The 13100-nt window shown below is 47.8% G+C and overlaps 1 protein-coding gene across 1 annotated transcript; it reads left to right on the forward strand.

Moving 5' to 3' along the window:
* Positions 1 to 7284: 7284 nt before the first annotated feature.
* Positions 7285 to 12858, forward strand: crhbp (corticotropin releasing hormone binding protein; the record flags this gene model as incomplete). Its single annotated transcript, XM_084451779.1, has 7 exons — positions 7285 to 7365; positions 8294 to 8387; positions 8807 to 8964; positions 10325 to 10535; positions 11876 to 12024; positions 12173 to 12290; positions 12704 to 12858. The coding sequence occupies 7 exons, from the start codon at positions 7285 to 7287 to the stop codon at positions 12856 to 12858; spliced, it is 966 nt and encodes a 321-aa protein (XP_084307905.1).
* Between the last annotated feature and the right edge of the window lie 242 nt (positions 12859 to 13100).

Raw genomic sequence — 13100 nt, forward strand, 5'->3', positions numbered from 1 at the left:
TCAGAATGGCAGCGACATCTTGACTTATTAAGAGATGCTTAGCCTAATTTGAGAAAGCAGAGAAGATGGTTAACAAGGAGGAACAGGATGTGACTTCCTCATGATGGGGGAAGGACTGACTGTGATGTCATTACAACGCAAATAGGGAAATCTAATTGGCTGGAAATGTGGGTTTAATGAGTTGACTCATTTTACAGGAGCCGGTATGGTAGCTGAGTATAGTGCAGTTAATAGCTACACACGCACGTGCACGCACACGTGCACACACACACACACACACACACACACACACACCACTCACGAGGGAGCGTGATTTATTACCGATTTATGACATGTGGCATTGCCTCACCCGAGTCATTAAATTTAATGAACTCCTCCTTTAATTGGCATTTGCATGACAGGGATAAGTGAAGATGATCTCTTCTACTTGGAAAAACACAGAACATTGTCTGGCATGGCATCATGACGATCACGTGTTCCCTTTCAAAAAACATACATGATACAAAGTGTGAAGGTCGCCTTCATGCCTCTGTCTCATCCTGTCGTGGCAAAGTTTGATTTCAGTTCCGCTCATTTATGCTCAACCCAGCAGAAGTGTGTAGATTATCATGTTATGTCACAGGAAAGCTATTCCCCTGAATCTGAATTTGGCATAATGCATCCCACATGAATGGATTCACAACACCAAAAATACATTGCCCAAGAGGTCACTGTGTGTTTGTGTGTGTGTGTGTGTGTGTGTGGTAAGGGGGGGGGGGGTGTACCCTAGGAATGGGGATGGAACGACGGCTTGGGGGTAAGGCTGATAGGGAGGGGGGGGGGGGAGGGGGGGGGGGGCGGGGAGAGAGGCGAGAGGGGGGGTACGTGGGAGGGCTGAGGGGGTCTGAGCCGATACCCTCGACTAGATATCCCAGAATAGCAGAGAGGAGACGCAAGCGTTGCCGTGTTTCTGACGTAGCGTGTGCGTAGGACAGCTCGTCTTAACGAGGGCCAGAGCTCTACGATCAGGAGGAGGTGGTAATATCCTGTCCTATCTTTACAGCGCTTCCCCAGCGGGGGGCCGCACATAATTGGAATGCACTTTCACATTCGATTTTTGGGGTGGAAAAGGAGATATACATCACGGACAGGAAAGCAATACAGAAGGTCTCGGGGGTTATAGAATTGTATATGGCAATAGTTTAACGGTCTTCGGGTTGTATCTGATAAGCCAGGATCTTATATCATCATTACAGATCAATTGTCTTGATATCAGGACTCTAAAGTCATTCCAGCTGAGTTTCATTTCATAGAGGAATAATACAGCTGGATAGAGGACGATTATCCATTATCCACTTCCGTCTCCAGACACCCAATCTCACCGGTCCCATCTGACTGACCAGATCACATATTACAAGACTGCTGAGTGCCCAAAGGAATAGATGAAATGAGAGGTCAAATACACACACGCACGCACGCACGCACGCACACTCTCATACACTGACAACTGTTCCCTGATGGGAAGGCCTGTTGCAAATGAGCCTAGAGAGGGTGAAAAGTGGGCCATACCCTGTTTGAAGGGCAGCGGAGATGAAGCCAAATCAACCCAATCTGTCGTGAGAGAGTCTGACGAATGTCTGACGTCTTTGATGTGGGCGGTTGTATGTGTGTGTGCGAGTGTGTGTGTGTGTCGGGGGGGGGGGGGGGGCGCCGGGCTTGGACTCAGAGGTGGTGGAGGATGTTGCAGACCCAGCGAGAGTGTTTGCCTGGTGCCGACCTCACTGTGTTCTTCTGCTCTCTGGCGCCCGAGGCTTGGTAACGCGTCAGGCCAGCTCCGTGCTCTCAGAATGAGCCTCCATTCTCCTGGAAAAAGGGCCTCAGGTGATAATGACTACAGGAATGGGTTTTATTCAGAATCAGAATGGGTTTTATTTGCCATCCCAGATAGCAAGCGGATCTGGGCCATCGCAGCCTCCTGCCGGAGGGGAGATGTGACTTGTGACTTCAGAAGATCCTCCCATCTCCGCGTTCTCCATAGCAACTGTGTGTGTGTGTGTGTGTGTGTGTGTGTGTGTGTGTGTGTGTGTGTGTGTGCGCCATGTCTGCATGTATCTCTGTGTTTGAGCGGGAGCAAGAATAAAGTTGTGGATTTTTTTTGCTCAGTACTTCCTGTCAAGCTCTAACCTCATCACACGCGTGTTCAGCACCTAAAGTTCTTTTCCCACAGTGCCTCTAGCCAATCACTGGGCCTGTCACTCAGAGCAGGGGGCGGGCTCCCCCTGGGGGACATCCGGTGGCTCATTCCTCTAGGTTCCGAACGTCATCACTCTGTCAGAAGTGTAACCCCTCTCTAACAGTAATCAAAATATACATGTACTGTATGTTTGCTTGTTGCATGTTTGCATGTTCTCCCCCGTGCTCACTTGGGTTCCCTCCACTTAGAACCCCACTTAGAACTCCATTATGAAAACCATGCAGAAGAACAGGTGCTCTTCAGTCCTGCCCGCTGCTCCTGGAGGCTCCTGGGGGCCCCTGGAGGCCCCTGGAGGAGGACAGCTTGGATGGGAGAACTGCAGAGGATAAATTACGCTGGCGACCGCAGATGTGTGTGTGTGTGTGTGTGTGTTTTGTGTGTCAACGCTCATTCACGTTTAATACGTATTTGTGCGTATTACTGCCGTGTGGCTAATAAAAGACTGTTGTGGTCCTGTAATTATATGTACGTATATGATACACAAGAATATACTGGAATGAAAAAGTTAGACATTCATACACACACACACACACGCACACACACACAGGTGTCAAGTCAGGGAATGTCTTAGCGTTTTTTTCACACTCCATTTCATCCATTAAGACGTAGTCAGGCCGGCATTCATTCAGAAACACCCAGTGTTCACAGAAGACTCACCTTACGTTGCGCACGAGGGGCCACGCCCAAAGCAGAGCGGCTCCTGGTGTGAACAGGGGTCGCCCCGGCGCTTTTAATGGCCCCTCCCCCACTCCCCCCTGCCCCCCCCACCCCCACTGATGTCAGGGAATCAGCTGTGCCGCAGAGAGATTAGAGAGTAGGTGTGAATCTTTAGTGTGTGATCATAAACGTGATGTGTCAGATTCCAGCGTGCCTGTAAACAACCAAAGGTTTGTATTAATGAACCTGTCAGTTGTGACCTCATGTGAGGGAGTTATATTTGTATCAGAGGCGTGAGATAAAGCCACAAAACTGGGCTCGCTTCAACACTGCATGCGAAGTACAGTCCAGAAGCTGAGCCTATATGATGTCAAGCAAAAATACTGTACATGTGTTTGATAGCTTTGCTCAGTAAGAAAATGTGTTTCAGTGGCTATCACCAACACCATCTACACCTGAAAATACAATTTTATCATTTGTGTGGAAGATAGTGAGTGTAGAATGCGTTGATTCCTTGGGTGTGTAGATCATAACATAATTCATCATTATGACTAACATAACTAAGTCAGTCACAGTCATAGTTTATTATGTATTGAGACAAACAACAGACAATCGTAGCACAAACGCTGCATAACGCCACACAAACACAAGAGCGGATGGAGGAAGGCTATGAGAAGACAGGGGAGATGAGAAAGGTCTTGAGGTGGGATTGGAAAGTTGAGAGGGTTTCTGAGTCTCTGATGACCTGGAGGAGGGGGGTTCCAGAGCTTGGGGGGGCCACCCTGGAGAAGTCCCTGTCCTCCAGACCGCCACATCTGGACCTAGGAGTGGAGAGGAGGGTTGGTGTTGTTGGTAAGGTGGGTCCGGAGGCAGTTGAGTGCAGTGTCCTAGCAATACAGGCACCTGCAGTTTACCATACAATATGTTTCTTGATTCTTGCTAACCATTCTTGCTTTCCAATTCATTTGTCAAGCTGTCATTGAAAGCACCTCAGGGGTAGCTGAGTTCCTGCATCTGCTGTGTCCTGTGCAATATGAAATACCTCGGGTCTCAAGTGTTTATGAAACCCAATTCGAGAGGAGAGACTCCATCTGGGTTAGGCTTAGAAACCACTCAACCAGCTGCTGCATGATCACGCAAGCTGATGATATCCTCACGCTGCTACGTCTCTTATTCCAACGCCTGTAGCGGCAAATAACCGTGCACCGCCCCTTCCATGGACTTACCCACCAAATTATACAGCATTCCAAAAGAAATGGCTTCTTTCCCTTCAACCTTGTTGTGTACACTATGTCCAGACTGTCCAGGACAAGCGGACGGATCCTGAAATGAGGGGATCAGTGTGTGTCCACCGTCAAAGACGTGCCGTTGTAAGCGATCGGGTTCTTTAGCACAGCGCCCAGGCCACAGAGATACCGTACAGAGGAACAATCTGCTGCCATCATCTCTAACGCATGATAACAACGTAAGAGACCGACAACAACGGTTTGCTGTTCCATCCAATCACCTCGGGGCCCGCTTGGCATTTCTCAATGAAAGGCCACAGAGGAACCTGTAACAGGCCAGAACCACAGAGGAACCTGTAACAGGCCAGAACCACAGAGGAACGTACAGGCCAGAACCACAGAGGAACCTGTAACAGGCCAGAACCACAGAGGAACTTGAAGGCCAGAACCACAGAGGAACCTGTTACAGGCCAGAACCACAGAGGAACCTGTAACAGGCCAGAACCACAGAGGAACCTGTAACAGGCCAGAACCACAGAAGAACCTGTAACAGGCCAGAACCACAGAGGAACCTGTAACAGGCCAGAACCACAGAGGAACTTACAGGCCAGAACCACAGAGGAACCTGTTACAGGCCAGAACCACAGAGGAACGTACAGGCCAGAACCACAGAGGAACCTGTAACAGGCCAGAACCACAGAGGGCCTTGTAACAGGCCAGAACCACAGAGGAACCTGTAACAGGCCAGAACCACAGAGGAACCTGTTACAGGCCAGAACCACAGAGGAACCTGTTACAGGCCAGAACCACACAAAGAGAAGGAGTCATGCCCCAACACACACACACACACACACACGCACACACGAAATGGGTATGAATGGGTGCGATTCACTGCAGCATGTGTATGCATTTGTTGGCTGATTTATTATCTGACCATGTGTTATTATTGGTTTTATTTCTCAATATAAATGTTGGAATGAATATACGTAGATCTAAAATGTTGATCTACTGTATCATTACTCACTCCAACATTTGTGTTGAGAAATAAAACCATGGTGTGCCTCGTCATCACCCAGATACTCAATCAAAGCCAACAACATGCACACCCGCGCTGCAGCGAAATGTCCAAACAGAACAAGACATGACATTTTTTCCCATTTCAAAGCCTCCATGAGGAATATACTTTTACACTCGCACCACAGAGCGCGCCAACACAGCCGCCCGAATCCCAGCAGCCCGCCTGGCACACTGGGAACTGGGAGAGAGAGAGTGTGAAGTGCAGGGAAGACAATGATTTATGCTAAGACAACACCTTCAACCTGCCAAGCGCTTCAGTCGCCCAGAAATCTGCTTTACAAAAATGGAGGGAAGAATGAAAGCGTTGTGGCACTATGGATGGAAAAAAGATTCACCACGGCAGCAGAGCTGTGGAAGCCAGTCTCCCTCCGCTTCTCTCAATCCCTGGAAAACGTGTCGTTTTCACTTGAGGCATGTCATGGTTTTTGGATGTGGGGGTTAGTTACTTATGTGCATCTGTAGGGGGGGAGCTGTGGGGGGTGCTTTATATATAGCAGGGTTTTTTGGCTTGAATAAAGCAGTTTATAGTTTGCTATGCACCATGCCTGAAAGTGTCCCTTTGGTGCCCAGCTTAATAATTCAACCGGTGGTCGTTTATGAGTGTTTGCTCAGAGTCGAGAGGCCCCACACTTTCATATAACCACTCAGATGTGTTCAACGTTACAAGCTATTCATTGTAATCACGGTATTATAGTCGAAGTCGAAGCTGTTTATTATTGTCACACAGTGACACACGGCACACGTGCGATAGGCGAGACACAGAACACACACGACACACACACATGCTGAGGCGGTCGCCGATGAAGTTTGTCCTCCTGCGTTTTCCCACCCGAGCCGTCCTCCTCCAGGGGCAGCCAGGGGCAGTGGTTGCAGACGGGTCACAATTATAACCCCGACTCACATAGGGATGCTGCCAGAGATGCTGAGTGGATGAATCCAGTCAGCCGGATGATCAAGGTTTTTACCTGACTCACTCTCGCACCTCCAGCCTCTGTGAACTTTGCCCAAAGCACAATTAACACAACTCTCCCTAATCTCTTCTGACAGTGTTTACGCCAAACCTTGCCTGCCTCAGTCACGTTGATCAAATTCCCCCCTACAATTCCGGCCAAGTGGCTCTACGGTTGCGAAGGTGCTTAAGCAGCCTAATAGCTGCGTTGCTCGTAAGTAGGCCAACTGCTTCCACCCTCACTTGGCAGGCTTGGGTTTGATCTTGGGACCTCTGACTTGCCAACGCACATGACCGGTTCTCATAAACACCGCTACTCCATAGAAAAGCTAGGGGGCTGGGGCAGCTGTAGCTCAGTTGGTAGAGCGGGGCGTTCAGTGATTGAAGGGTCAGTGGTTCGAATCCCAGCTCCGACTGTCCACATGTTGAAGTGTTCTTGAGCAAGACACCTAACCCCAAATTGCTCCCAATGAGCAGGTTAGCACCTTGCGTGGCAGCTACCGCCTTTGGTGTGTGAATGGGTGAATGAGAGGCCATTGTAAAGCGCTTTGAGTGCCTTGTAGACTAACAAGAGTAAGTGGTTGATGCACACAGAGACTGGAAGCAGTTACTAATGAAACACTTTTACAGTCTATCAATCTTTTTTTATTTTCTGCATAAAACCAAACTCAAACTCAAATCGTAGTATTTGCAAAAATGATAAGGCTATTAACATACCTGCATAAAAGGTGTAGGCCTATTGAAAAAATGAGAATATACATTTTGGGAGATAATGAATTGAGACCAACCTTCATGTTGAGTTGAGACAAGGAATGTAATTATGTCCTAAGCCCACCGACATCTGTCAGTCCCCCTCCCCCCTCCCTTTCTCTCTCTCTCTCTCTCTCTCCTCCCTCTCTCTCTCTCTCTCTCTCTCTCTCTCTCTCTCTGTTCACTCAAGCAGTCCTCCTTTGCGCTCGTCACAGCCACGCAACTTGGGGGGGTCGAGCCTAAGCGGGTTGACTGTGGCTATATATCGATTTTCACGGGAAGCATTTTTTAATGAAACGAATCAAGTGAGTCGTATAAAAAGGAGTGACTACAGCGCAGGTTCATACTTTTCCATCTGCGGGCTGTTGAGAGACGAGGTACTGAACGCCGTTATGGAGGGCACTTTCCGCGGGCAGCTCTTCTTTCTTGTGATGTCTCTGTCAGTCCTCAAGGGAGACTCCAGGTATCTCGAGGTAAGACTTCAGAGACACCTGCCTTTACTCGGTCTTATTCAGGTGATGTTTTTATACCAGGGGTCGGCAATATTTTTGACATGAAGTGGCAGTTTGAAATGTTAATTAATTAGTTAATTAGTGCACCATATCAGCATTAAGTGTCTAAAAGGGGAAAGTACAGTAAGAGATAGGCTAGATATGAGCTTTATTAAAAGCTTGCGCTGCAATTCTTGAAAACAAATCAGAAATATCTACTTGACTAGGGTACTATACAGGAATGCTACTAAACAAAAATGCTGCAGTGAAAACATCCACATTTGAGTTGTCAAGCCATGTGTAGGTAGGTAGGTAGCCTACTAGTCTACTGCAAATCAACAGATGCCTGTCTACCAATCAGTGTGATCCCTGCTCCTACTGTCCTTAGCTCAGCTCCGTTATTTGGGGGGTGTGTTGGCCTGATTCCCATTTCTGGACAGTTTTATGGATTCTGCCTTGTCTGCCTGATCTGCGAAAGTTTTCTCGTGCTTGCTTCAACGTGGCGCTTAACACTAGACGGAAAACAACATTTTCAAAACATTAAGTAGGCTACACACAACACGGTCCTGAAGGACACAACCGAACTCTTCTGTCCATTAGTGATATGAATGCCTGAACCCCCTTTATTTGAGCTTTCTTTGCGGGGATGCTACCAGCAACAACGAATGGCTGGTCAAGAGGTGATTAACATGCAGCTGATAGGGAGCTTGACCATTGCTCTTGAGTGCTTATATCGCCAGTGTGCCAATGATTAGGCTGGCACCCGTGCCTTAGGTTGCCTAGATATTTTTTTTTCAAACATATGCATTTATTAAGTATAGGCAAGGTTCATATTTGTGCTGATTTTATCAGTGTCATTTTACGATTTAAAATAATTAGCATTAGCCTATTGATTTTTTCTTCCAAGCAGGACACCGAAATTACAACAGAGGGGCTGTTTTCACTCCTCAATTCGGAGCTAAGAAGAGAAATACCTGAGGAATTAATTTACCGTCGATCTCTACGTGAGTAGAGATATTAAGTTTTGATGCAATTTCATTCACTGATAATTCATTAATAATTACTACAACAAAGACAACATTTTATGTATCTGTTATTTACAGTTTTACACATCAAACAAAAAATAGCCTAGTAATAAAACATGTACAATCTTATTCTCTCTCTGTCTCTCTCTCCCTCTCTGTCTGTCTCCCTCCCTCTCTCTCTCTCTCTCTCTCCCCCTCCCTCTCTCTCCCTCTCTCTCTCTCTCTCTCTCTCTGTCTCTCTCTCTCTCTCTCTCTCTCTGTCTCCCTCACTCCCTCCCTCTCTCCCTCTCTCTCTCTCTCTCTCTCTCTCTCTCCCTCCCTCTCTCCCTCTCTCTCTCTCTCTCCCTCTCTCTCTCCCTCTCTCTCTCTCTCTCTCTCTCTCTCTCTCTGGGTATCAGGGTGTCTGGACATGGTGGCGGTGGAGGGTCAGTTCACCTTCACTGCAGACCGGCCTCATCTCAGCTGTGCTGCCTTCTTCATCGCCGAGCCTAATGAGGTCATCAGCGTGGAGTACGACAATGTGAACATCGACTGCAGAGGAGGGGACTTCATCAAGGTGACCAGACCCCCCCCACACACACACACACCGCATCCCCCCCCCCACACACACACACACCGCATCCCCGCCACCCGGAGCAGAACTGGAGGGAGAAGACGATGTCAAACACATGAAAAGTATAGAAAAGATACAAACATCACTTCTTAGATAGATAAGATAATAGGTTATATACTTTAATAGCCCCCCTTTAATAGTCCCCGTGGAGGAAATTTGGGGTTTCAGCAGTGGAAAAAGTACAGTTCTTGAGGTGCTGGGTTAGGTAATAATCACAATGAAAAGACTAGAACTCGCACACTCAAATTCTCCAGAATAAACTTTTTACTTGACGTTTCGAGTGTCTGCTCTTTAATCGACCCGACGTAGAGGAGCAGACGTTCATATCGAACACAGACAACAAAGGTTTCAGAATTTTGCAGTTTAGATGACACCGTTTCTAGAGTGATAGATTCCGTGGGATCTTCACTGGAGCGTTGCCAGGACCCCGAGCAGTCTTCCTCCCCAGGAGGGGGCAGTTGAGTTCAGCCGTAAACCCTTCTTCACCCCCCCCCCCTGGTCTGAGGTCTGCCCTGGGAACACTGGCTCTTAGCACTCTCAGGTAATCTCCACTCATTTGTATACAGTACGTAGCACAAGGAAATAGGAAGGTAACATTGTTTTCCTGTTTTCTGGTGGGTCTATATTTCACCCTGGATTACGACCACCACAGGCACAACAGCACACAGACACACTTGCTGATTAAGGTACAAGCTCCTTTTAAAATACAGGAGAAACAACAACCCAGCGTCCACCCAGCCTGGTCAGACGGCCTCGAACCTCTGTACCTCCTCAGGGTCACTATGCTGCTCTGTGTCTGGATTGGATCTCGACTAGGGATGCAACGATAACCGGTATAATGATAAACCACGACAAAATCTGTTTTAATTTATCACGATAAAATTATCATTAAAACCGTTTGATTTCCATGTTTTGAAAAACTCACTGTAAATACTGTCCAACATCGACAAAAGTTAGCAACAGCATTATTTTAATGTTTATGCAAACAAAAAGTGTATAGTGCTGCTAATTTTATTCGTGGTTCTCAATATAAAACTTATGAAATGCTGTCAATGTGTATCAATAGTTTTTCAACATCTTCCGCACATTTTAACAATACCATGATAACCGTAATAATTTTGGTCACTATAATCATGATATGAAATATTCATACCGTTACATCTCTAATCTCGACTGTCCCTCACATGGCTAGAGTCCTTGTGTGAATTCTGTTTTATGTTACTCACAGTGAACCCCCCTGTCCCCTCCCCCTATCCCCTCCCCCTGTCCCCTCCCCCTAACCCCTCCCCCTACCCCCCTGTAGGTGTTCGACGGCTGGGTGATGAAAGGAGAGAAGTTCCCCAGCTCCCAGGACCACCCTCTGCCTGCGTACGAGCGCTACGTGGACTACTGTGACTCGGCGGCGGTCAGGAGGACCGTGCGCTCCTCCCAGAACGTGGCCATGGTCTTCTTCCGCGTCCAAACCGCCGGGAGCAGCTTCACGCTCACCGTCAGGAAACTCGCCAACCCCTTCCGTGAGTGAGGCCATCTGAATCTGAATCTGATCTGGATCTGAATCTGAATCTGAATCTGAATCTGAATCTGAATCTGAATCTGGATCTGAATCTGAATCTGAATCTGAATCTGAATCTGAATCTGAATCTGAATCTGGATCTGAATCTGAATCTGAATCTGAATCTGAATCTGAATCTGAATCTGAATCTGATCTGATCTGATCTGAATTTGAATTTGAATCTGAATCCATATCTGAATATGAATCTGAATCTGATCACAGTCTTCAAGAGACGTCTTTAGACCCTGGCGGCGGTACCGTAGAAAATGGCGCCAGCGTTTGCCAGCCTGATCTCGCGAGCTCACATTCAATTTCACTCCGCAGATCAGTCTGGACATCCAAGAGCTCTAATGGAATCCGCTCAAACAGAAACTAGTTCCTGCCAATCACAACCGTTTATCTAATAGGGGGCGGGCTTAATAAGATGACGGAACAGAGAAGCGCCGTAGAGGCATTTTCGCTGATTGGTCGTAGGTCTATCCAATTGCATCCAGAGGCATTTTAATCTACGCCCGTCGGCGACGCCCCTCGGGAATCGGAAAGCAACCGCGAGCTTTCCAGCCCCCTTCGCAGCTCTGCGAATTGGGTGCGACGAAGCCAGGCTAGAAAACAGCCTCCTCCCACCGGACTCCCACTCCCTCTTCTCTGAAATTCGCTATGGATACACTGTAAATAAAGGTTGTGAGAGTCAAACGAATGCTGACGGCGGTCTGGCTGAGAGCCTCGGCTTCTCGGTGTAGCAACGGGAGAAAGGTTTGCCAGTACTACAGCTTTAGTGTGTCACGCATGAGAGAGATCTACGGCTCCACATTACGCTGATATCATCCAGTTATTGCAGGGGGAGGTTTGTGCAGAGGTTCGAGCCAGAGTGTATGAGCCATGTGTATTTTAAGTCGAGATTTGTCCCTGTCCAAATGTGCACCCTGCAAATCTCTCCCAGAAAACACAACACAAAGTACATTTTTGTCTTGAGTAGTTGGCACAGTACTACCGATTGCATAACCGTCTTTGTAAACAAGGTTGGATTGTGAAGTCACGTCATCACATGAGTAGCCAGTATTCTGTAGCTGGTAGATGTCCCAATGCACAGAGCTTCTGAAGTTTAAACTCAACCTCTCTTTACTCTAGTGGCTATAACTACTCTAGTGGCTATAACCCGTATGTGTCCTTGTGTGTAAGTGTGTTGTGTGGGTGTATGCATGCACATATGTTCACACTATACGACCAAACAGAATCAAACTTGGTTTTATTAAACCTTACTCTTAACTAATGCATATTTTCACATTTCTCCCGCTTCTTCAGCCTGCAATGTCATCTCCCAGACACCAGAGGGCAGCTTTACGATGGTGATCCCCCAGCACCACAGGAACTGCAGCTTCTCCATCATCTACCCTGCGGAGATCCAGATCTCCGAGCTCAGCCTGGGACACGTCAACGACTTCCCCGTGGAGGTGAACGGAGACGCCCCTCTGCCGAGGCCCCATCATCCGGTATGTATGTTTTTTTTTAAACGCCGATGTGTTGTTTGTTGTCGAACCCCTTCCGACGCTGTGAAGGCGAGTGATGGTGAACCCGCGTTGCTCTCGGCGGTCTCTCCAGAGGTCCCGGCCCGGCTGTGTGGAGGCAGGGGACTTCGTGGAGCTGCTCGGGGGGAACGGCGTGGACACGTCCAAGATGATCCCTGTGGCCGACCTCTGTTTCTCCTTCAACAGCCCCGGTAAGAGATCCCTCTGTCCCCTCTGTCCCCCCCAACGCCCTACAGAGACACACACAGCGAAGTGTGTTGGTAGTATTATTGAATGTTGGTGCCAATGTCCCAGTTTTGTCCCCCTAAACCGGATCAATAAACAGATTTGATGCAGAAAATGAAGCAACGCTATCTTGTGAGGTACAGAATGAAACCATCCTATGAAACAAGCTAAAGTCTGTGTCCCTGTGTGTGTCCTGTCTATGTCCTCATCTATGTCCTCATCTATGTCCCTGTCTATGTCCTTGTCTATGTCCTCGTCTATGTCCTCGTCTATGTTCTCGTTTATGTCCTCGTCTATGTCCTCGTCTATGTCCTCGTCTGCATCCCTGTCTATGTCCTCGTCTCTGTCCTTGTCTATGTCCTCGTCTGCGCCCCTGCAGCCCGTATGAAGATTGGCTGTGACAACACGGTGGTGAGGCTGGTGTCCAGCGGGAAGTTTGTGAACCGCGTGGCGTTCAACTACCGAGTGCTGGACCACCAGGAGCTCCAGGGCTTCAAAGGCAACAACGTAGAAGACTACTGCTTCTCTGGCTGAGCTTGTGTGTGTGTGTGTGTGCGTGTGTGTGTGTGTGTGTGGGTGTGCGTGTGTGTGTGTGTCTGTGTGTAAAAAGTTGAGGTGTGGGTTGCCAGTTCCTTATTCCATTTTAATGAAGAGAGTCGTTTATGTTTTACCTCAAATATTTTTCTGGTTCTGTATAAAAAAAAATCATTATGTTATATGATATGACTTATGGCTCACAAAAGTGTAATAAACTGTTCTGTTGTGTTTGTTGGCAG

The sequence above is a fragment of the Borostomias antarcticus genome, assembly GCF_949987555.1.
Source record: "Borostomias antarcticus genome assembly, chromosome: 2".
Lineage (NCBI taxonomy): Eukaryota > Metazoa > Chordata > Actinopteri > Stomiiformes > Stomiidae > Borostomias > Borostomias antarcticus.